Here is a 26,779-nt window from a genome sequence, read left to right on the forward strand (position 1 = left end):
AAACAGCAATGCCTCAATATGAATCTCTAGAACTTCCGCTATTGTTAGATGCCTAGAAGATTCCATCATGTATTGATAATAAGTTTGAGTTGTACACTGGCATGTCTAAACAAAACAACTTGGTATTATGGAATCCATTGCCCAACTTCATTCCACTAATTAAGAGGGTGATAAAATTCATGTATAGAAGCCATCAAATATACCATTATTTACCAGCATTGGATGGTGATGCCCTTATGGCCAAGTTTATTGATATGTAGGTGTGATAATTATATTTTATGAGATCATGTAAAAGCTAATGCTGGGAGTTCAAGGTGGTTTTGTGTATACTTTATTTGGTGTAGAGTTGATTTCTGAGAGATTTAGAGCTACTCTTCTGAAATATAGTAAAAATGCAACCAGAGAAATTAAAAATAGGAAAAAAAATTATTTCTAACCTATATATTTGAATATATATCTAGATTTACGTAGTCAACCTCAAGACCTGTAATATGACTTTCTACTTGTCATCTCCAAAAAAGTATCTCACAGTAAAAAGTAATTTCAAATGTACTTTCATCAAAAATTAAACTTTTGATCATCTCTCCAAAATTTGTTTCTGTCCAGTTTCATTATCTTAAATCCCAGTACCATCTACCAATTGCTCAAGCCAGAAAGATGTCATCTTCAACTCACTCCTTTCCCTTTCCCTGCCCATTGAGTCCTTCATCAGATCCGGTCAAGGCTAACTGAAAACTCTCTATTGGGTCTGCTTACAAGATTTCTAGTCTAGTCCATGCCACAATTATTTCTAATAATTGGGCCAGTGCAATAGCTTTCTAACTGGGATCCCTCATTATGTTTTTGTCAGTTTCTAAAATTTACAAAAATAGCAGCCAGGGTCAACTTTTTTTTTTTAACATGTCACAGTATTTCATTACTATTTTCAAAACTCCTCAGTGACTTTCCAAATGCTTTAGAGGAAAACAAAATTCAACCATGTAATCATGACTTCTTGCTTTCAAATGACAGAAACCCCAAAGAGAATTAATAGGGTTATAGTCCACTTCTGCTTAGTTTGTTCTGGCACAAATCTCTCTCTAGGGGTTCAAATTATATTGGCAAAGCTCTGTATCTTCTACCTCTTATTTCTGTTTGTATTTGCATGGCTTCATTCTCAGACAGGTGCTCCCTACATGACACTAAAATGGATTCTAGCATACCAATAAATATATTTTACCAGCTTAGCAAACTCAGTAGTAGAAACAGTTTTTCCTAAAAGCTTTGGGTGAAAAGTTCAGAATATTTTAATTTCCATGGCTTAGGAGTGTCATGAAAAATTAGATTTTGCATTGTCTTTAAACGTACCCTAAATTATGATTATATTTACATTTAAAGTAATGTTTTACAAGTGAACAGTTTTAAATACCTTGTAAGAATCTGCAAAGTACTTAAAGCAGATAATTTTATTTATAAAAAGAAGAGATCTTAGATCCAGGTTATCCAAGGGTGGTGAATAAAATTAACCTGCTATGACACATAGTTTTTAAGTGAACATTTTTGTTTCTCTTGTTAACACTGAAATGTAGTTTTCAATAACAAGTGTTTATGGTCTCTAGGTTATATGCATGAAACTATTAAAACAAACTTTTAAGCAAAATGGGAAAGTCATTTGCTCCTCAAATAGAAATAAATAATAGACAATAGACTGAAATTTAAATGAGATACTGAATATAGTTTTAACTTACTTTTTATGGTAACTTTATTAGAATACATCTGCTTCCTTTCTCTCTTTCTACATCAACAAAATTTAAAGAGTAATACACCAAGGTGACCTCTCACTTGCATTTCCATCATTCATCATCTTTTGAAGCATCCCTCAATGTCCTGCTAGTTGAAAAGTGACTTCCAGATTCAACTTTAATTTTAATAAATGCAACCAAAAATATTTTTTACTTCTATTTTTTTAAATTCCATATTTGAATGCTGATTCCTGCATTCAGTCAATGTGATCAAGTGGAGTACTAGTCTGGTACACTAAGCTTGGTTCGTGTTCTTGTCTCCGAGGTTGGTGGGGCATGGGGAAGAAATCAAGTAAGACCAAACTATATGGGGTAGCCATAATAAAGAGGAGTTGTACCCAGGAAGATGGCATTGGAGTAGCTCAGGAAGGGTGCAGCTCTCTTGCAAAACAGGGGAGAAAGCATAAAAGTCCCCTGATGGAGCTGCTTTGGGGATCTGCAGACCAGCAGAGTGTCACATACATCATCCAAGAAGGACTAGGGATGGAGAGACAAAGAGGTCAAAAGGAAAACTGAGTTGCTGGTCCCATGGCTGGGAAGGCCACTCATCCCCCACCCCTAAGGTAAATGCTTTGGTAAAACCTGTGGCTTGAGTGGCCAACAAAGAGGAGAAAGGACATATATTCCTCCTTGAGAAGAGGAAGGGATGAGTACAGTTTCTCGTCAGGAAGTAAACCTGGTATTGAATCAATGGCTTTGAAGATCTAGTCGGTGAAAACTGAAGAACTGATCTCTGTGGAAATGTTTGCCAAAGAATGCCACCCACTTGGCAGCCAGGAAAGTGAGGGAAAACAAAGTTTGTCTCCCGTTTCTTTTCCAGGCACTGTAGATCTGATCTACATCCTATTTGTAGTTCCCTGTCCCTGTTCTGATAACTTAAAAAGGGTAATCTTAAAGTTTTAGAAAAAGTTAAACCAAAAATTAGAGCTGTGAAATAAAACCATTAGGAAAGAGAGAGAAATTGGTCAAAAGATTAAAATCTTTGCCTAGATATTGACAAAAAGTAATAAACCACACTAAGAATCAGGAAGCTACAGCCCAGCCAAAGAAACAAACCAAGATCTAGATGAGACACAGGATTTAATCAATGATGTTCATATAAATCTCCTTAATTTAAGGAACTGAAGGAAAATATGACTAAAGAGGTAAAGGATATTAAGATGATACCGGTTGAGCATAAAGAATTATCTGACAGCCTAAAGTGAAAAGTTACAGAGCTTATACCCTCACACCTGTGGTCAAGTGGTTTTTTAATAAGTCTGTCAACCCACTCAGCCGGGCCAAAACACCCTATTCAACAAATGGTGGGGCAAGAACTGGAAATCCATAGCTAAAGGAAAGAAGATCCCTTTCAAACTCCTTATCAGAAATTAACTCAAAATGTATCAAGGACTTAAATATAAAAACTAGAAGCATAAAGCTCCTAGAAGAAAACATAGGGAAACATAAGGAAAGATCTTATAGGTGGTTGTTTCTTTGATTTTTATACCCAAAGCATGGGCAAAGGTTTTGAAAAGACATTTTTCCAAAGAAGAAATACAAATGACCAAAAAGTACAAGAAAAGATGCTCAGCATTACTAGTTATTAGGGAAACGCATAATAAGACTGCAAGATACCATTTCACATGGTACAGAATGGCCGTTATTAAAAAAAAAAAAACCACAAAACTGAAAACTACAAGTGCTGAAATAGTTGTGGAGAAATAGGAATATTCCTTCACTGTTGGTGAGCGTATAAATTGGTGCACCTTCTGTGGGAGATGGTTTGGTCGTTCCCCAGGAAGCTAAATATAGAACTGCTATACAGTCTGGCAATTTCACTATGATGAATACATTCAGAAGAAATGAAAATATTTTTTTTTGCATACCAATGTCATAGTGGTGGTATTCACAATTGCTAAAAGATGGAAATAACCTAAGTGCCTGTCAATAGGTGAATGGATAAACAAAATATTAAGTGAAGCAAAATATATACATACATATATACGATGGGATACTATTCAACTCTAAAGAGAAATAAACTGGGGAAAGCACATGACAACCTGGATGAACCTTAAAGACATTATGTTAAGTGAAATAAGCCAGACACAAAAAGAGTGACTATTGTATAAACTAAATATGATGATTAAACATATGGAGTTAGACTCTAGAGTGTAGGTTGGTAGGAGACAGAATGTGGGTTGAGAAAGGGGAGCTGATGCTGAATTTATGTAGAATCTTTAATAAGGGCAATTGTAAACATGTAATAGATGCAGTTGATGGCAGCACATTATAATGAATATAACAAACACTGCTGATTGATGAGATTGTGGCTGAAAGGAGAATTATGGGAGGTTAATGTTAATTGAAAGAGGACAATCTAGGGATTATATAACATAGTGGTTTTGGTGGTAGATGAAGATTGTGGTTAATAATATATAAATAAAAGAATATTCTTATACTATCAGGCATTAAGAATATTGTGATACATGGGAAAAATACAACTAATATAATTTACAATTATATAGTTAATAGTAATACTGTAAATTTTGGTAGCAAAGGCAAAGAAGGTATTATATCCGTGCTAATGGTAAAAAAAATATATATGGGGTTTAGTGTTATAGGATATGAAAATGATTAAGCATTTTTTCTTCATTTTATTCATTAACTAGGAGACCTTCGTCATGTCATTTGATGAATCTATGCTCATTTATGTATCTTTCTGAAAATTCAAAACAAGTGAGTTTGTTTTTAGGATCATATGAGATAAATGTGCCTGGACAGAACTTTTTAGAATAATGCTTCTATAATTTGTTAAACTGCATTTTATCTCATTTTATCTTTTGAAATTGAAATAAATTTATTAAAAAAAAAAGTAATTGTATCGCCAGAAGCACAATGAAGGAGGTGCAAAGCACAGCAATATTAGCTGTGAATCTCACATGTTCTACTGGGCATACCATCCCCTATCCCTACTACCAAGTCAATATCTATTTCAGCCTCTTTCCTAACCATGCCCTGACCTCCAGGAACACTGGAATTTATAGCAGCATTATTCACAATAGCCAAACACTGGAAAGAGCCCAAGTAACCATCAGCCGTGAGTAGATACACAAAAAGTGGTACATACACAAAATAGAATATTTAGCTTTAAGAAAGAACGGAGTTATAAGACATGCTGTGGCATGAAAGAACTTTGAAAACTATGCTCAATGAAATAGGCAAGACCCAAATGGTCTATCGTTTATAAGATGTCTAGAAATAGCAAAATGGCAGAGACAGAAGACGATTAAAGGTTACTGGGTGGGGATGGGGCAGGGAAAAGAGGGAGTGTTTAAAAATAAGATACGGTAGCTATATTGTCAGGACTAACAATGCAGTATGTTACATTCTTCAAAGGAAAAGTTCAGGATGCTTTGAAAGCATATGACTATACTTGATGTAGACTTTGTATGTTGTATTTAAAAGATGAGTAGGGAAACGGACTTTGGCCCAGTGGTTAGGGCGTCCGTCTACCACATGGGAGGCCCGCGGTTCAAGCCCCGGGCCTCCTTGACCCGCGTGAAGCTGGCCCATGCGCAGTGCTGATTCGCGCAAGGAGTCCCATGCCACACAGGGGTGTCCCCCGCGTAGGGGAGCCCCACGCGCAAGGAGTGCACCCATAAGGAGAGCCGCCCAGCGCGGAAGAAAGTGCAGCCTGCCAAGGAATGGCGCCGCCCACACTTCCCTTCCCGTGCCGCTGACGACAACAGAAGCGGACAAAGAAACAAGACGCAGCAAAAAGACACAGAAAACAGACAACCCGGGGAGGGGAATTAAATAAATAAATAATAAATCTTTAAAAAAAATAAAAAAAATAAAATAAAATAAAAGATGAGTAGTAAATGGAGGAAGGGAAAGAAGGTCAGAGAAAACTGTAGGTGTGTGGAGTGTGAGGCAGGAAGGGGTGGATTAAGAGTCTGTATGAGGATTTTGGATAGTGATGTGATCATGCTTGCTTTTTTTTTTTTTTTTTTTTTTTTTTTAAGATTACTTTTTTCACCCATTCTCCACAGAGGAACTCTGGAAGCCCCGCTCACTAGTAATACATAACAAATTGTTCTTTCAAACTCCTCTCAATGGTTACCCATTTTTGGCAGCTGCCCCAAAGTTCTCTCTTCTCTTCCCCAAAATCTCAATATATTTTCACTTCTCATATCCTTTTCCTTCTTTGTGTATATTCTTATCTTTCCTTACAAGTAGCTCTCAGCCTTTTTCACAAAAATCCAATCCTTTTTTGTGATATGCAAAATAAATCATAGGAGAAAAGTAGTGTGTGAAACCTGTGCAATACACAGGACCCCGAGCTCCAAAAGGTCCTATGCTTGGTTTAATGCTACGCTATAACTGTCTTGAAATTTTTATATAAATAAGAATCTCCACATTTCATTTGCATTGGGTTCTGCAAATCATATAGCCAGTCTTGGAGCAATGACAAGTAGTTTTGTGTGGATGGGAATAGAGGCAAGCATACTCAAACTGTTGACGTCTATATGTCACCTCCATTTCCAAAGCCTGTCCATACTCATTTTAAGCACCACTATATTAATCAGAATTACTATTTTCTGATGTTGGAGAAATGACTAATATTAGGCAAAACATATACTAAAAAATTAAGAGAGATAAAGTTTATTTTAGAAAGATATGTCTAATCAGGAAGCTATAACAATACATATATTCACTTCAAAACAGAGCTCCAAAATAACTGAAGCAAAAGCTGACAGAATTGAGGGAGAGAAAGGCAATTTATCAAAATAGTTGGAGACATGAAAACCCTCCTCCTTTCAAAAATAGATAAAACAGGTGGGCAGAAGAACAACAATTTAGAAGACTGAACAATACTATAAACCAACTAGACCTGATAGACATATATAAAACAAGCCGCCTAGAATAAATGGAGAAAACAATCTTCTCAAGTATACGTGAAACATTCTCTAGGATAGACCATATGCTCAGTCAGAAAACAAATCTTAATAAACTTAAAAGGACTGAAATTATAAAAAGTATGTTTTCTGATGACAATGTAATACACTTAGAAATCTATAATAAATATATTTGGGAAATTCACAAATATGTGGAAATTAAACAACGTACTCCTAAAGAACCAATTAGCCAAAGAAGAAATGACAAGGAAAATTAGAAACCCACTTAAAGGTGGATGAAAATGAAATCACAGATCACCAAGACTTTTGGGATGTAGATAAAGCAGTGCTGAGAAGATTTACAGCTATAAACGCCTGTATTAAAAGAGAACAAAAACTTCAATCTAGCCTTCTACCTTTGACATTAAAAGAGCAAACTAAACATAGTGTAAGCAAAGGAAATACTAAGATTAGAGCACAAATCAATGAAATGAAAATGAAAAAAAAATAGAGTATGAAAGCAAAAAGACCTATGAAAAAAGTCGAAACTACAAATCTTTGGCTAGACGGATTAAAGAAAGGACATATAGCTAAAGTCAGAAATGAAAGAGGTGGCATCATAACTGATTTTACAAAAATTAAAAAATGAATTACAAGGGAAACACTATGAGCAAATGTGTCAACAAATTGGGTAAATTAGATGAAGCAAATTCCTAAAAAGACACAAACTACCAAAACCTAAGAAGAAAACCTGAAAGACCCATAGCAAGTAAAGGAGTCAAATTAGTAATTTTACCTCCTTACAAAGAAAACTTGAGGGCATATGGCTTTGCTGGTGAATACTATGAGACATTTAAAGAACTAATATCAATTTTCACAAATTCTAACTGAAAATTAGATTAGGAGGAACAACTTCCCAAATAAGTCTAAGGTCAGTTTTACACTGATGACCAAATTGGACAAACACATCATAAGAAAACTATAGACAAACATGTATTATGACTTTAGATGCAAATATCCTCAACAAAATCTAACCCCAACAAATACAAAAAGCGTGAAAAGGGGGATATTTATTTATCATAGGGATACAAGGTAATATAGAATAAAGAACATAAATCATGTGATTACATCAATAGATGCAGAAAAGCATTTGACAAAATTCAACACTCCTTGGTGATTTAAAAAAAAAATAAAAAAACTGAGAACTAAAGGGAATTTACTCAACCCAGTAAAGGACATCTGTGAAATAACCCAAAATAAACAGCACACTTAATAGGGAAAGATTGAATGCTTTCAATGTAGCATCATGAAGACAAGGAGGATGTCATCTCTCCCCGCTTATAATGGACAATATACTAGAGCTTCTATCTAGGGCAATTAGGCATTGAGAAGTAAGAAGAGACATTCAGATGGAAATGAAAATGTAAAACTATTTCTATTTGCATTTGACATGATTTTGTGTACAGAAAATCCCAAAGAATCCACTAAACATTTATTAATAAATGAGTGCAGCAAAGTGGCAGGGCACAAGAAACAATTTTATTTCTATACAAAAATAATTTGTATTTCTATTGGCAATATACAATCCAAAAATGAAAATAAATTAATTTATAATATCCAAAATTATCACTTACCAAAAAAAATTATTTTACCCAAGGCACTGAAAGACTTGTCTGTGAAAACTGTAAAATATAGTTGAAATAAAGACCTAAATAATTTGACAGTCACCTTGTGTTCATGCATCAGAAAACTTAATATTTTTAAGATGGCAGTATTTCCCAAAGTTAGGGATTTAGAGCAATCCCTAAGAAAATCCTAGCTGGATTTTTTTTTAGAACTGAAAAGCTGCTGTGAAATATCTTACAAAAATGTAATGGGCCAGTCGTAAAAATTAGCTGAAAAGAAATAAATTTGAATAACACATTTCTCAACTTCAAAACCAATTACAAAATTCCAGTAATCAAGGCTGTTGTGCTACTGGCATAAGGATAAACATATATATCAATGGAATAGAACTGAGATTCCAAGAGCAAACCCTTACATTTATGATCTACTGGTTTTCTCCAGGGATGCCAAGGCAATTCAATGGGGGGAAATAGTCCTTTTGACAAATAGTCCTGGAGAAATGAGATAGCCATGTGCAAAAGAATGAAATAGAATAACTTCCTTATGCCGTAAATATAAATTTCAGTTCAAAATTTATCATAGACCTAAATGAAAGAGCTAAAAGCTTCAAACTCTTTAAAGTAACCAGATGTATAATTTTCCATGACTCTGGGTTAGGCAAGTCTTCTTAGATGTGACATCAAAAGCATAAGTGAAAACAGAAAACTTCATCAAAATTTTTTAAAAACCCAAACTTTTGTGCTACAAATGACAGCATCGAGAAAGTGAAAAGACAACCCACAAAATGGAGGAAGTGTATGCAAATCATGTATCTGGGAAAGCTCTTGTATACAGAGCATATAACTTGATAATTAAAAGATAAAATCCCATATAAAAACTGGGCAAATGATCTGACTAGACCTTTCTCTAAAGAAGGTATACAAATGGCCAATAAGCCCCAGAAAAGATGATCAACTTCATTAATCACAGTGAACTGCAAATCAAAGCCACACTGCAATACCACTTTACACTCACAGGATGGTGATAAATTGTCAGGTAAAAACAAGTATGGACAAGGATGTGGAGAAAATGGAACATACATTGTTTTTGGGGATATAAAATAGGTCAGCTGATTGGAAAAGCAGTCTGGCAGTTCCTCAAAATGTTATCATATTACCCAGCAATTCCACTACTGGGTATATACCCAAGAGAAACTAAAACATGTTCACAGTAAGATTTGTATGTGAATGTTCATAGCACCATTTACTTGTAATAGCCAAAAAGTAGAAGCAACTAAAATATTCATGAATTGATGAATGGATAAATAAAATATGGTATATCCATACAGTGGAATATTCTACATTGAATAAGAACAGAAGTATTGATACATGGTATAACATGGACAAATCTTGAAGACATGCTAAGTGAAAGAAATCAGACGCAATAAAACATGTATGTATGATTTCACTTAAATGTCCAGAAGAGAAAGACATATTGAGACTGAAAATAGGTTAGTAGTTGCGAGGGACTGGGGAAGTAAGGCTGAATGACTACTATTGGGGTAGGATCTTCTCTGGTATGATGAAAATGTTCTAAAACTGATTGTGGTATTGGATACAATCTGTGACTATATTAAAAGCCACTGAAATCGCCCATTTTAAATGAATGAATGGTATGGTATGTGAATTATACCTCAAGCTGTTAAAAATTTTAAAGGAAATATCTCTCTCTATATAGGTATAGATATAAATATAAAGAGAGGGAGGAGAGGGCAAAGGAATGAGAGGAAACCTTGAGAATTTCAGGTCATAGTCAAGGAAATGTTTCAGGAAGTAGGGAGCAGATGATAGGACCAAATATCTGAGCAATCAGGTAATGATAAAAGGACCAAGAATACGTTCATCATGTACAAAGGCATGAAAGTCCCAGGAGACACCAGGCAAAATCATTTAAACAGAGTACTGAGGTGAGATGTCTAAGTGGAGTGCCTGCAGAATCAATTAGTGGAATTCGAGGAAGTGCAGGCACATTAAAAGTGACTAAAGCAACTCTGGACAGTTTATCCAGGAGTTTGACTATAAAGCAATGAGGGGGTGAGGGTGGGGGACTGATCCTGAAGCAAGAAGTAATACTAAGGAATTGCTCAATTACAAGGGAGAACACTGATCACTTTTTAAAAACCAAAGAGGAAGACTCAGAAGAGAGGGAAAACTAAAAATCCAGGAGTAAGAAAAATGTAACAGTAGTATACGATTCTAGAAAAGAGCTGAAAAAACAATCTTCTGTAAGAGAATGAGCACATTCTCTAGTATGTTTATGGCACTTAGTTTGCGACTTTTATTTGTGTGCTTATTTGTTTAAGCTCCATGAAGAGGAGAATGCAGTCTGGTTTGGCCACTCCTCTAACCCCAACACCTATTTCAATGCCTGGTTCCTTGGTTCTTGAGATTGTTAGCCCAGTGGTTTAGAATGTGGCCTCTGATATCTGAGTGCCTGTGTTTAAACATAGCCCTTCTTTATTAGACCAAGGCACTTTGAGCAAGTAATTCAGCCTCTCTGGGCCTCACAAAATAGGATTCAAATGTTTTAGATAGAAATGAAATAAAAATAGACATTCTCTTTTAAAGTGAGGGCAAGTTCTTATAAAATTTGACCCCCAAATTGCAGAACACAACTCATAGGACTATTTTAGGATTAAAAACTACACTGAAGCACTGAGGACTCCATAACTGTTTTTTTTTTTCTTTCTTTCCTTTTTTTTTTTTTTAATGTTACTTTCAAAAAATATAAGAGGTCCGCATATATCCCTACCCCCCTCACTCCACTTCTTCCATATCAACAACTTCTTTCATCATCATGGAACATTCATTGCATTTGGGGAATACATTTTGGAGCACTGCTGCACCACATGGATAATAGTTTACATTGTAGTTTACACTCTCCCCCAGTCCACCCAGTGGGCCATGGCAGGACATAACTGTTAGTGATTATTAGTTGTATGTTAAATAAATGAAACTTTAGTAAATGTTTTTTAATCTACAAGAAAAAATGTCAAATCTTTAGTGAATATAACTTTTCTAAAATTATGCGATTCAATGGGAAAAATATAGAAGTGCTAGATTCCAGCTGTATAAACTAAAATAATCCTTAGTTTTTGTTTGCATTTTCCTTTTCTGGTATACTTGTTTTTCCCTGCTAATTTGATGTCCAGATACAAAAAAGACTTGAAAACAGCTGAGAAGGCTCACTAGTTTTTGAAAAATTGAATATATACCTGAATCTTAATTTCTTTCAAAAATACTTTTCTTTCCTTTCCCCTGCCTAACTGAGGCACCAATCTTTTGGGCTGGAGAGGGGAGTGGTTTGGGCTAAATCTCTGATCCTGCCCTTAGAAAAAATTTAACTTCTAAGTCACACCAAAGAACCATGGTCTTCCAGGAGAATCATTCCTAGGTACACTTGGAACATATTTCCAGTTATTTTAAAGATAAATTATTTCATAGGTTAGCTACTCATTTGATACTAATATTACTTATAAATTCCCCCAAAATATAAGAAATAAAAGTTCACCAACCCTGATTCAAAATTTCAAATTTAACTTGATCTTTATTTTTTCAATCAAATTGTATTAAGAGATCACACTGATACTATTGATTCAAATGCAAGATTATGGAGTTCTTGCTTAAACTCATTGATTTTTGCGTCTGTATCTATTTTGCCTCCTGCTGAAAATCTCTGTTCTCACTATATATACACATTTGCTTTAAATTGCAAGAATTCCATCCATCATCCATGTGGGATCTAAGCCCCCTCTAGATTTAGAGGTGGAGTAGATATTGCCAGCCCAGAGTACTCAGGATGGAGGAATAAAATATGGATTATAGTGGATTTACTAGTATTCTACTACAGAATTATTGTTACTCTAGCAACGGAAGAAATTATGTCACTGATGTGGAGACAGTGGCCATGGGAGTTGCTGAAGGCAGGGAGAGGGAAAAAGAGGTATGATATGGGAACATTTTCGGGACTTGGAGCTATCCTCAATGATATTGCAGGGACAGATGCAGGACATTATATATCCAGCCATAACCCACTGAATAGACTAGAAGAGAGTGTAAACTACAACATAAACTATAATCCATGCTGTGTAGCAGTGCTCCAAAACATACTCATCAAATGCAATGACTGTACCACACTAATGAAAGAAGTTGTTGATGTGGGAGGAGTTGGGGGTGTGGGGAGTAGGATATATGGGAACCTCGTATATTTTTTAATGTAACATTTTGTGTGATCTGTGCATCTTTAAAAAAAAGATTTTAAAAAAGTACAAAAAAATTGCAATACACAGACAACATTCCAAAATAATATGATTATTGAGAATAGTTTGATTCTTTCACATTTTTTCATGCTTGGGGGATTCACATTTTTAAAGTCACATGGAAAAGTTCCCCTCTGTGGGGCTATACCAACAACTCATTAAGCAATTAAGATTCATTTGCATCAGTTTGTTTTCAATTTTAGGGATCTTAAAATTTTGTTTATTATGGGAAACTGTAAATTGTTTTAAAGTCAAATTTATAAAACAAAGTATAAAAGCAGAGTATATTCAAAGAGTTCTAACTTTTATCTGTCCCTGAAACTCTGCTTTCTTCCCCTTCTCTAAGTAAAATTTACAAAAAAATTTTGGTTGATACTTCTACTTATATGTCTTTCCAGAAATTGTAGCTTAATTTAAGTACTTTTCACTGCTGGAATATCACAGCAAAACACTGTAATAAAGATATCTCTCATTACTTTTTATATCTGCATGTTACTCTACTGCTTGTACTGTCATTTAATTAACCAGTTCCCTCTTGGATGGATATTTTCATTGTTAACCCTTTTTAAAATTTTAAAAAGCCCTGCACATATATCTTTTCATATTTTTGCCAACATGTCTTTGAGATAGGTTCCTATTAAGAGATTGCTGGATGAAGTGGTAAATACATATTTAATTTAGATAGACATTCCACTCCAAATGGACTGTACCTTTTTGTGTTCTCTGAGCAATTCATTGTTCTCTGAGCAATTCAGAAGTATATTTATTTTGGCACACTCTTTTCAAAAGAATATTGCTATCCATTTGGATTTTTAATCTGAGAGGTAAAAAATACATTTTTATTGTAAGTGCGTGAAGATGAGCAACTTTTTTGATATAATAAATAGCCTTGTCCTTCCCAGGAATTGTATATTCATATTTCCAGCCTACTTTTTATATGGCTGTTGGTTACTTTTTTTTTTTAGAAGTCCTTCATTTATTGGGCAAGTGCTCCTTTGTTATATAGGTTGCTAATAACTTTTCCAGCGTGTCATTTCTCTCTTACTTTGTTTAAGGTGTTTTTTGGTCATGCAAAATTTGTGTGTATGTCTTTATGTGTGTGTAATTAAATTCATTCTGTTTTTCTTTTGCTTCTAGATTATTTTAAGTATAGTTAGGAAAGTTTTTTCCCTATACTCCAGTGATAAGGAATTCAACATGAATTTTTCCTTAATTTACATATCACCATTATTTTTGCATTTAAATATATGACTTACTTGAAATTTCATCTGGTGTACCAGCTCCCAAAATTCTTAAGAATTGATTAATCAAGAGCCAGTACCAGCTGGCACCAGCATACTGCTGTTAGAGTATGCCTTCATTATAGACAAGCCATTGCTGGAGGACCATCAGTTGATTCCACGTGTTATTTCACTTGGCATTTTCTTAGTTATAATTCCTCTGAATTTTCCCACATCAGTCAAGTTCCTGGTGCCTTAACATCTCCAAATCAAAAACCTCTTTGCACATTCAGAAAATATCATTTTTGATGAACAGTAAATTATAGCTTTGGGGGATCAGAATGTGTCATTTTTTAAAAAATTTCTATTTCTCTAGTTGAGCATTTTCTGAGTATTAAAGCAGCAGTTGCATTACAGTGCTGCTGCTTTCAAGAAAAGCACCAAAATAATGGTATATCCATGTAGGGAGATAATCATCATGCATTAATGGTCTTGGTTTTAGCAGATTGGCAGTGAATATTGCTTCTAACAAAGTCAATTTTATCTTGGGTTTTAAAAATTTACTACCCCCCAAATAGACAAAAAGTACAATCTATAATAGAGACTCACCACTACTGGAAGCATCATTCAGATTTAGTAGTCCCCCTCCTAGCCCTCTGTAACTATGGTAACTGTAGGTCCCATTTCCATTGATGTACAACACCTCCTGTGAGCCTGAAACAGCTGATGTTGAATAAGTGGCCTGGGCAGCCTCTGGTTTACATTGTTTGTCCGCTGGGGCAGACTCATCCTGCAATGAGAGACAGCATTCTGTTATCAAATCACTGTGCCTTTTTACCTTGAACTGGATTATCTTCAGGTTATCTACGTCTCTGCATTGAGTAAAATATAAATGTAAATATATATATAAGCAACATGAAAAAGCACATATGCACATTTTCAACAACTTAGCTAAAAACTAAAAAAAGGATAGCCAGTAACAATGTGGGACATATTGGAGATGGAACAATTTAATTTACAAGTGAGATTAAGGTTACATGAAGAGAAACTACCATCGTAAGCAAAGAAACATCACAAAAGTTTAGTCTTACGAACTCTTCCCTCCCACCCTCCCCCTTCTTTTTTTTCTCCTCTGCTCTGTTCCCTACATCACACCGTCTGAGGACAGCCTGGATCAACTTGGGCCTTTCAGGTTTGTTTTTCATATTTTCAAATTACATGAGTGCTTGAAGAACTTGCTTCAAATCTTCTAACCATGTCAAGTTGTAAGGAAATAAAAGTTAAAATTGGCAATAAGTGATATTTTCAAGAGTAAAATAGACTGAATTTCCCTTTTATTTACGTATTTATAAAGGCTACAATATTTATACCACTAGAATTCACTTCTTTCTGTTTAATAAGGAATTGTAAATATCTAGTGAGTTCTTAGGAGTGTTTCTGTCATACTCAGAAGTATTTTGGAGATCTTCAATTTAGACTACATGTTGAATGGAACAAATAACTTTTAAATACATAGTTTGTGGCCCCATCTAGTGAGAAAGGGAAGATGGAAAAATTCAGCTCTATGTATCTAGTAGTATTGCTATATTGAGAAATAGTTTAATATTTCCCATAACAGAATATTACCATGACTATCAGCATCACAATGTTACAATTTTGCTTTTGTTCTTCTGATTTGTGGGCATTAGACAAAACACATCTGTGCCTTCACCGTTTCATTTCTAAGAAAGTAAGATGATGAAATAAACAGGAAAAATTCTCAGGTATTTGAAATGAAAATATTAAAAGGAAACTAAAAGGAAAATGAAAACCAAAGTGGAAAAAAAAGAACTTTGTAAATATATTTTCCTAGCATTGTCTGTTTTGTGAAACACAGCAAAGGATTCATTTAAGATGCATTCAATTCAAACACAAACTGACCTAAATTGCTTTAGGAACTGGAAGGTCTTATTCTAATTCCCCCTCACAATTTAAACTTTAGAAATCTGTGGGAGAGTAAATTACCTTGGAATAACACTTTTCCTGGGAGAAAATGTTAGAGGAAAGGATCTAGATATTAAAATTTCCTGGTTTTGCCATTTCTATTTAGATTGGGAAGTCAGCAAGTTTGTTTCTTTCATTTTTTTCCTTTTTTTTTTTTGTTATAGAAAGTACCTGAAGAAGATGGTTTTCTCTATTAAAAAAGATGTTGGGTTTTCAAATTTTACCACTAACACTAGGGACTTTAAAAGAGATATTTCTGTTATATAGGCAAACACAGGATGGGTTATCTTTTGTACTTCTGATGACAGAGGGTAAAGAATCTTGAATAATCTAAGATACTGAGGGTGATGTTTCTTGGACTTATTTTTTGCTTCTAAATGTGTGCGACATAAGTAGGTCTAAGTTAAACATTCATCCTAAACACAGTCCTATGAACCAGCATTATTAATAAAGTAATATTTGTGGTAGAAAAACACAACAATGATTAGAATCTGTAACCACCTAGCTTTTAAATGACATTTTATAATGACAGGGTGAGTAAAAACTGGTCAAACTAATGATAACTACACCTCCTACAATATCCCCTGGATTGGTCTCCCATCTAGGGATGCCAACCTCCTTGATTCCCTGGGGGCAGAGATTCTGATACACAATAAATACAGAAATGTCTTTTGTACTCATTCAGTTTAGGCTTATGAAATGAGTAAAAGGCTAAGCAAGGACTGATAGATGAGCCCATGATGTTTTACACTCTCCATGGTAGCCTAAGGCTCCAATCTTCTGGAGATTATGGGGAGAGGACACCACAGACAAGCTTCAGTTGCTACGGGCTTCATCTTTAACCCCACGAGCAGTCTGGTTTTGCTCTACTTTATCCTCAGAAAGATACTGCATCTAAAGTATTTTGAACACCACTTGGTTGTGAATTATTCTTTCTGTAAAGACGTGTATCTATTGAAGCCCCTAAGGAAAGAAGAATACTGTATACTTCAAAGCAATTTTGAGACACTTGGGGAAGGGCTGGCCTCAAAAGTTTGCACCACTAGTGTAACCTCCCCCTGTTTTTATTGGAATTTTATTGGAACTTGGGCAATAATAATAAAGTTGGGTTTTTAGTTTTGGAAAATTGGTTATTATCCTGAAACATACCAGTTTTTTTTCTATGGTTGAAACAATGAAAATAAGAAACACTTCCAGGGGAAGCTTTCCTTGCTGAAGAGTCAAAAGGGAGAAGGTATTATCCCCACATTTTCTCTTTGATTCTTTGTATGGTAGAATAAATCTATATTATTAAGCATACTATTTCTTTTAAAATTTGCCTCAGTCTTTCATTATTAACTGTTATTCCAAACCATAGTAACTGAATTGAGCAGGCATATAACTAATTCCATTAATAATCAAAACAGGCCTTGTAGGGTTTCATTTTTATTCAAGTACCAATTTGCATTATTAATGTTCTTGGCAGTCCAAAGTCCACTATATGTTGAAAAATACAACACAAGAAAATCCCAATAAAATGGATCTGTAGTGTCTTTTGGACACATGTTTAATAAAAATTTGTTTTAAACTTGAATGATTATTATTGGTTTCAAAGATGGATCGTTTTTTAATAACCTGAAAAATAAATGTCTTGGAGTCACATTTTATCTATGTAAGCAAACTCGTAATAATCATTAGTTTCAAAGTTCTCCAAGCTGACAGCTTACCCCCTGGATTCCAATGAAGGTTATTTTCAAAACAGGATAATATTAACATGTTGCAATGCGTCATATCTAAAGCACTCAAATAAATACTATTCTTCAAAAAACAAATTCCTATCCAGCTTTTATAAGACCTATTTCAAAATACTTTTTAAAAAATTTCATAAAAAATTAGATAGGAGTAGTGATTGAATGACCACCAATTGTGTGCTAAATACTGCAATGAATAGTTTTGATTCAAACTTCTTTGATTATAATACAGAAAAGAAAAATACTTAAGGTGACTTTTGGCCAAATTAATGACTACATCCTTGATATATATAAATTATCATTTCTTATGTCATAAAAATGGGCTCAACAGTGTGTGTAATTACTTACGAATGGAAGGCATATGCATTTCCCAGCTTCTAAAAGAAATACAATGCGATGGGATAGCTTAAATGTTAGGAATTTATTGGTTCATGGTTTTGAGGCGAGGAGAGGTTCAAAATCTAGGCATCAGCAAGTTTATGCTTTTTCCCTGAAGATGGTGGTATTTCAGGGCTGACTGCTGGTGATATAGGCCCTTTGCTTTTCTGTCAGTGGCAGCGCTCATGGCAGTATCCTCTTTCTCGTCCAGGTTCTGTTGACTTTCAGCTCATGGTTTCTTTCTCTGAGTCCAATTTCCTTTGCTTAGAGGGACATCAGCTATATTGTATTAAGGTCCACTTTATTCAGATTGGTCACACCTTAACTATAACATCTTTTAAAAGTCCAATTACAAATGGGTTCCCACCCAAAAGACCAGGGGTTGGGAACTGAACATGACATCAGGGGGACATTATTCAATCCCCAAGAGAGGGCAAGATCAGGAATGGTTTGGAAGAGCTGACAATGCCTTCCTTATGAACCTCCCATAGACACACAGTTTTCAATATCTGGTTCGTCCTCCTTTGGACTTTATAGGTAGAAAGTGGACAGAGACAAACCTGAGCTTGCTAAACCTGATCTGGTACATGGGACACACATATTGGATCCCTAACTTGTTACAGATACCTAAGAAATCCTTTAATCAAGAACTTTTGATGGACATATATTTTCCAACTCATCTTTTAAGGAGGTTTTTTTAAAAAATGGCATGGAATGTCAAGTTCCACTTTTTCTAAGGCTTTATTTCCTATATTAAATATTAAATATCCCTTATATTTTCATTATTTTTTCTCTGCCTATATGGATAATGATCAGAAAACATCAATAAAATCTACTTCTGGATTCAGTAATATAGATACTTTTTTCCTGTCTGCCTCTTATGTTGTTATAAAAATTTGGATTTTGCAAAGTATTTTTACATCAGTATCCCATTACATTTTTAGAATATAATGTTGATGTCAGGGCAGGATACTAGTGATTTATCTCTTCAAAGAAACTTGCTTAGATCCCAAACTTATCATTGCAAACATATGGATAATTCAGGTTCCAATTTGCCTGAATTTTCCATATAATTATTACTAGATTTTTCCTATTCCTATATGTTCTTTGTAGTCTATGCAAAAGCATTTTTACTTGAGCTATTCTAAATTACTCCATTGCTCTATTAGTACCAATTGGGTGAGGGAATGTGATTTATTTTATCTTTAACTATTGGAAAACATCTCTATCTTCTAAAAGCCTCTCTTCTTGCACTTGATAATAAGAGTTCCAGAACTAAGTACATTACTAAGTGTTTCCAAGGAAATTCATAAAAAAATCTGAGAAAACCAGAGTACCCATTCAAAATGCTTTCCTGCCAAGGGAAAAACGTCTGGACTTAAAATGGATGTGCTTTCGGATGATGAGACACGATTGCTGATGCTATCAAAACAAACATCCACTCATTCACATACACAATAACAACCAGGAGGTCATTTATTTCATGCTCTTAGGGGTATTCTGTATATTCTCCTTCACTGACTGATCATACAAATGACTAAAATGGCAACAGAACTCTGTTCTTTGCAAATATTTTCCCAAACCCACTAAGACAAATGAGGAAAGCCATGCTTTTTACTAAATTGAATAAGCCTACTAAGACTTGAAAGAACTCAGATGTTCGATTGAGTTTTTATGATTTTGAGGTAGGGTCAATTCCCCCAAATCATAGCAAGATGGCTATATTACCCAGAGTTTTACCAACCCATTGAAGAGGATACTAAGGTAACAAACTCTGTATAAATGCCCCATTCCCTCTCCAACCCCCCCCACACACACATATGACATGCTTACACTGATTTTTATAAACAAAGATTTGAGAATCATTTGGTTAGAAGCTAACACAAAATAAGTATGATAGCAGTAATTCCCTACCCAATGTATATAAACACAATATTGGTAAGAAGTAGAGTACCAAATCAACTAGGTACTCTAAACATTTTCCCAATAGCCATAGTTTGATTACTAAAAATAAAAAGTATTTGGTCACTAATTTTATTTGTGCATATTAGTATTTCACCTCAGAAAATTCTTTTAACAAAATTGAACCAAGTGGCATCTTTAAAATTAAATTTTAATTCATTTAATAATTTCTCCTAATCATATAGTACCATATTTTTCCTTTTTCTGAGGCTTTTTCCTTTCATTTTTAAAGTTACATTGAGATCAACTCAAATCATCTTTGAAACTATCCTTTTATTTATAAGTAGGCTGTACTGTTTAAGGGAACTTTCTTAATTTCTTCTTAACCCTCCCTAAATGTAATATTATATTTTGGTATGACGTAGAATTGCTCTGCCTGTTGTCTGCCTTGTAGGCCTGTCTTCAGAGGCTACCCATCTACTAGTCACGCCCAAATTTTAACCTAAAGCTTCAAGCTCCTTCTGAGGACCCTCATTGAATTTTCCATTTTCAGTTATCTCAGATTCAACATTTTGAAATTAAATGCATTGTCCCTTTCTTTTTAATCTTACAAAAAATTAATTTAAAAAAAAAACGCCAAAACCTAAGTATTCTATCACTGATGTTTTCTGTCCAGTTAATGCATCATGTCAAGCATGTTTAATTTGGACTTTTTTTTTTTTATTCCTCAGTGAATCAATACACTAGTTCCATTTCAGAAGTGACCTTTGTTTTCATCCATTTGAGGAATACTCACTAGCAATATATAACTTTAGAGACTCATTATCTCCCATCTAGACCCTTCTGACCCTCCTGACCCTTGTTTTCACCTTCTAATTACATTTCTCAAATTTATCTTTTTATTTTTATATATATTTTTTGAAGTTCAGTCCTTTATTAGGGGAGCTGGGTCAGCTCCTTTACGAAAGGAAACCGAGTGAAATTTATCTTTTTAAATCACTCTCTTGATTTCTCTTTGAAAAGCTTTGAGACATCTTTTTGCCTGGAGAACAAAGCCTAAAAAGCTCCTGGTATTCAAAGTTCTTTAGTTTGAAAACAATGTTGCCAGTCATGTTTTCTGTTGCTTGTCATCATGTAACCTACACTCTAGTCATACCTTAAACTGAAAGAAAACCCAGCAGTATTATAATATTCTGAGTCACCTAAATTATCCTTTATGGGTACCAATATATAGGAAGTTCTCCATAGATCAATATTTAACATGTTCAGTACTTAACTTTTAATCTTATTCCTTACATTCAATATACATATTTAATGTTGAAAAATAAACTAAATTTCTTATTAAAAGTTTTTAAATAGTTTTTTAACCTTTCATGAAATCAATTGTAGATAAAGGAGGCTTTACATGGATTTCATCAAAAGGAAAGAGATCATATTTTTTACACCCTTATTAACTTGAGATAAGCTCCAGATTAACAGAAAATATTTCTCTCCAAATCTCTAATGTATCCTCCAGATACCCTCTTAAAAAATACAAGCAGCCCTATTTATTAGCAATTGTTTTATCTTTCCTCCTGTTTATAACTAACTTTATGAAAAATTGCAAGAAAGCAAAATGATAGTGAAATATCTTAGAGGAAGATTTCAGTTTATATTTATATAGAGTCTCTAGTTCTTAAATTGCTATCAATTAAAATGTCTTGAACCAAATATGCTACTAAGGGAAAATATCTAGAGAGAATGCCAGGACAATTATATGCTAACAATTAGAATCTTCTCCCAAAGCAAGAATCTCAACATATTTATGTTAGTTAATTAGTTATTAATACATAAATTATTGGAGTTGTAATCAAAATCTAAAAGAAATAAATATCTTAAATAGTAAACTTTGCTCAAATGGAGGTAGTTTTTGCTCAAATGGAGGTAGTTTTTGTTTGATTTGATAATTAACAATTAACTACATAAGAGTCCTATAAACATGGTGATAACAGAAGGAGATCAAGGATAATATCTACCTAATGATTTTCTAGGGTATAATATTGGGCATTGTGATTAGATCATCATTGTATTTGAAAATTACCCAAATCTGTGATACATCAAGAGGTTTTATAAAAGAATTTAATTAATTTCTGGTAGTTAAAGATTATACTTTGGTAATATGGCTATACATTTACTTTGTTCTCTATATATTAATATGTCCAATATCAATAGTAAATGCTAAATGAAATCATAGAGTTAATATTGTCCTTACTGTAAGATTTCAGTTCAAATCAAATGAAAATAATACATGCCATTTTAAAAAGAAGTTAAAAAAAAAAAACTGACTTGTTCATTTCTATGGGATACAAGTTTACTCAGAGTACATGATTAAGGAAATTCATGTTTCAACTGTTAAATCTTTGAATTTATTGTCACAAGTGGCTCTATAAGTCAAAGGGACCCAGGCAAGTACTTAAGTGACCGCTGGAATGCTTTTTAGCAATGAAGTCAATTAGCCAAAATCTTCTAAGTATGATTCTTGGTGTTTTCACTATTAACTTGAGAAAATTAGACTCAACTGGGGAGCAGAGATTTGAAAAGTACAATTCAAGTTTTACAAAAATCTGATCACAACAGAAAAGGGACTTATTTTTGTCTTTTCATATTCCTTCCTGAGCTGGTGGAAAAACTTGACTAATGATGCTATTATAACACTGATGTTTGGAGGTATTCGTAAAAGATTTCAAAATTAGAAACAGGTTTTCCAGCATGGATCAACAAACAGAATGTCCTACTGTCACTCTAGATAATAGATTCCTTCAGAGCTACTTTTGATGAACATGATGCTCAGTCATGTTATGAACATAATTTCATCTGAAAATATATCTTCAAGGAGCCATATAATTTAGATCTTAATTCCTACACATTAGAATGAAAACTCACAGGTTTTTATAATTTAAACTGGGTGTAAAAATTACTCATCCATTTTGATATTTCAAGTTTATTATGAAAGTAATTAGAAAAGTCATCAATATGGTGATGTATGAATCACTGAGAATCTTTTTAGGTTATTGTGAAATTAAATTTAAGGAAAACATGCATGAGACAACCTGCAATGATCTAAAATAATCTAGTGATGAATTTAAAATACATTGTTTAAGATTTAATGTATTGGGGTGTTATGTATACATGTAAGTCAAATGCTTGCTTCCCTGTTAATGTTGCTCTACTCCTTAAAGTGCTCCTTCTGTCACCTATAACTAAGTTATGTGAAGGTCCTCATTTGGTATACAGGCTGTGCGTGTAGTGCATCTAGTAAGAAAATAAAGATCACTGATGGCATTTTTCTTCACACATCAGATAGAAAGTTTATAATTTTATTTTTATATATGATAAAAAACTAATTTGTATTCAAGAAGTTGTTAATGTATGTGAGTTCCCTATTCAAACTTCTCAAAAACATATGTATATAAACCCATGAATGTGACTGAACACTACTTTAATTTGGGAGGTAGGCATTTTATCTCCCTTAAAATATTGTGCTATATTTCTACACACCCTAATGAATTTTGGTAGAAACAGTATAACTAATTTTACTTTTCCTTCTATTTTTTATTTGTGATGAATCTTCTACTTGTTCTGTATAACTTTGCTGTATAGTCTATGACTCCATCTTCCACCTCTATGCCAAGGACTGCTAAACATAAGCACGTAATTCAGACCTTTCTCTGGGTCTACATTTTCAACTACCTACAAGTCCAATTCAGTATGTCTAAAGTTCTAGACTTTATCTTCTTGTGCTCTCAACTCTCCAATCATAATTTACTCTGTTGCCTGCATACTTTGCCTTGGTTAATGAAACCACCAGCTATCCAGTCTCCTGAGCTGGAGACTTGTGTGATATTCAATAGCCCTCCACATTTTAATCATCCCATGACTAAACCCAGGACAAAATCTTATATATTCTGATTCTATTTATAAATGAATGTCTAAAACAACGCTCTATTATGGTCCCTGCCCTCAGGGGACATACCTACCATCTAGGAGCATGTGGGGAGGCAGCATGGAAGGAAAAAGGAAAATATACATGACATAAAATTTAGAGAGTGAGAACCATTTGTAGTGAAATAAAACTGGGTGATATTAAAAAATGATTGGGAAATGGGAGTCCAAGTGTGAAGGCCTTTCTGAGAAAATTCCATAAGCCAATAACTGAATAAGAGTCACATGGAGAAATAGGGGAAGTGCATTTCTGACAGAAGACCAAGCCTGTTGTGGTCCAGGATAGAACACAGACCAACAGAAGCACAGCGAGGCGTATGTGGCATTAGATGGGAACAGAGAGGCGGGCAAAGTCTAAATCTTTAGTGCAGGGAATTGGAAGAAGTTAAAATTTTATTTTGAATGCGATGGGGAACCAATGGGCACTGTAGAGCATGGGAGTAATATGATGTGATTTTCATGTATCAAAATCTTTTGCTGGTGGATAATTAATTGCAAGGGAGAGAGAATATATAAAGAAAGAGATTTAAAAGGGAAGAGGCCCTGGAGAACACCTGAACATTATTTGCTTAGTCCATCCAGCAAAGGAGATTTACAAGGACTAGCCAATTGGATGGTAGAAAAATAAGGAGCAAATATTTCTCAAAAGCCTAGAAAGGCAAATATTTTTTTTAAAGGGTATAGCCAACTATATTGAATTGCTCCACTGAATAACAGGAAGACAGAATTGTCTGTTGGATTTGATAATGTGGAGAAAACTGGCAAATTGGACAATATCTGTTTTTATGTAGTGGGGTAGAAACCAGACACATGGATGTATAAAAACACAAACATACATATATACCCTTAAATGAACTGTTTAATGGACTGAACATAGTTTTCATTTGATAAAATGGATTTAATTTTACTCTATAAATATAGTATAAAATGACACCTTCAGAAATTGCTATAGATTCTTATCTGCAGAAGGGGATGAATGCAATTCAAGATTCCAAAACGCAGAGGGGACAGCAGGGAAATGGTTCCCTTCCAAATATCCTATAGGCTTACCCCTACCTGGCTGTTCTACATCTTACATTTTTTCCCCTTAAACTAACAACAGTTATTGATAAAAGTGTTCTCTGAGGAAAAGAACTAGGTTTTGCTTTAAGTTTTTTTTTTTTTTCCTGGCTTTGTTTCTGATATTTAAATGACAAGATTCATAGTAGTCATTTTTTTTTTTTTGAAAGAAGAATTCTAGTCTCCTTATCGGAGAACATATATGAGGCTCCCTAAAGTCTTGGAGCTAAAAAGGACAAAGGCCCTTCAGTAGACATATATGGACTTGATTTGAAGAATTTTATTTAGATTTTCTGTATTCAGTGTATAGTTTGTGTTACAATGCCTGGTATCCTTACTTCGGAGACTTACTTGCCTCTAATTCAATACAGAATAAATTTGTCATCACATACTTGCGTCAGCAAAGGGGTAGATATCTTGGCAATACAGAATTGGGAAAGGGGCTTAGGGTCTAATAATTTCTCAGATACGGTTTGAAGCAATTATCCTATTTTTATATTCATGCAACTCCACTTTCTGTAATACTTTGTGCCTTCCATTCTCAGACTTTCCATGGTCTCCAGGGATTGAATTTTTTTCTTATTGCTATCTCCCTATAGGCAGGAGGAGATCATATTTCCATTTTCCAAAATGTTTTGAAATCTCTCATCCTTTCTTGAGTCCTTTTTCATTTTCTTCTCCTTGTAGATCAAAGCCTTTATTTACATTTATAATAATTTCAGTGGGATTTTGGAAGGAAGTAGAGGGAAACGCAAGGATTACATTTTCCACGTACGAAAGATAGTGCAATTTAAAACTTTAGTATCTGTATTAGATTAAAAGGTAGGAAAAGCTTTGTAATATAATATGGTTAGAATTTGCATAGCTACATTAAATATATCTTTTTATATTAGAACCTTGGCATTTGAAATAGTTTTAACACATGAGAATATAAACTCTGAAATCTGTTTGACAGAGAAAATTTTAAACATGTAAATGGAAAGATTATAGTTTCTATAGCAATGTGAGTCATTAAATTTACAAATTAAACATTTTAAAACTTGTTGAAAAGTGGTAAAAACAAAAAACAAAACCCAGCTCATGCTAAACTTACCTAATTTTCTTTGCCATAGAACTAATAAGGTGAATAAGGGTGATGTTTTAGACATATTTCAAGGCATTAGACAATATTTTTCAGGGACAAAATATGGAGGAGTGTGCTGGAAGATATAGCCACATTAGGATGGTTCACATATAACATAATGACCACATCCAAAACTGAAAATAGGATTGATAGTACTAAGAAAAAGGTCTTTAAATGGCACACCACAGGGTTCTGCTTGAAGCGCTATGCTATTAGATAAGCACATTGACAGAATGCTGTACAAATTGGGTGATGATAAGTAACAAGGACATGAGGAAAAGGGAAAGCTAAACAGCATACAGAGTCAAAGCAAGAGAATCTAAAATAATATCTCAGACTTGTATTCTATAAGATGAACTAAGTAGAGATAAATGTAAAGTTTTCCTGTATGCAGTGTATAATCAAATAACAGTTGGCAAGTATTACATTCAGGTTTGCACTACAATATGTTGCATGCTTTGAGATCTGACAGCATACTGGAGGACATTCAGAAAAAGCTTGGAATAAAAGTTGAGGAGACTACACCTGACAAACTGTTCACCCTTACAGAGGTTTAGGGGTCTTTGTAAATGCACTGATGGGTCAAATAAATGACAACTAAGATGAAGACCTTACTCTGAAGGATACTGAAGAATTTAATCAATGAGCTCAAGGCTGGCAAAAATTCCAAAGCCTGGACCAAGGGGTGTATACTTCTATTATGAGCCAGCTGGAAATCTTCCCTTTTTGAACCACCCAAAGAACCTGGCTTTGGTGTGCAAGCAGGCCTTTAACATATATTCAGCTGTGTGTGTGTGTGTTGTGTGTGTATACACACAC

General features: G+C 34.2%; 1 protein-coding gene across 4 annotated transcripts in view; it reads right to left on the reverse strand.

Moving 5' to 3' along the window:
- Positions 1-26,779, reverse strand: part of NOL4 (nucleolar protein 4) — a 427,624-nt gene that overhangs the window by 21,518 nt on the left and 379,327 nt on the right. For all 4 annotated transcript variants that reach the window (XM_058277606.1, XM_058277605.1, XM_058277604.1 and 1 more), the window contains one exon: positions 14,414-14,594. In XM_058277606.1, coding sequence (XP_058133589.1) covers positions 14,414-14,594 — 181 coding nt within the window. The remainder of the gene's footprint in view (positions 1-14,413; positions 14,595-26,779) is intronic.

Source organism: Dasypus novemcinctus, chromosome 16 (assembly GCF_030445035.2).
Source record: "Dasypus novemcinctus isolate mDasNov1 chromosome 16, mDasNov1.1.hap2, whole genome shotgun sequence".
Classification (NCBI taxonomy): Eukaryota; Metazoa; Chordata; class Mammalia; order Cingulata; family Dasypodidae; genus Dasypus; species Dasypus novemcinctus.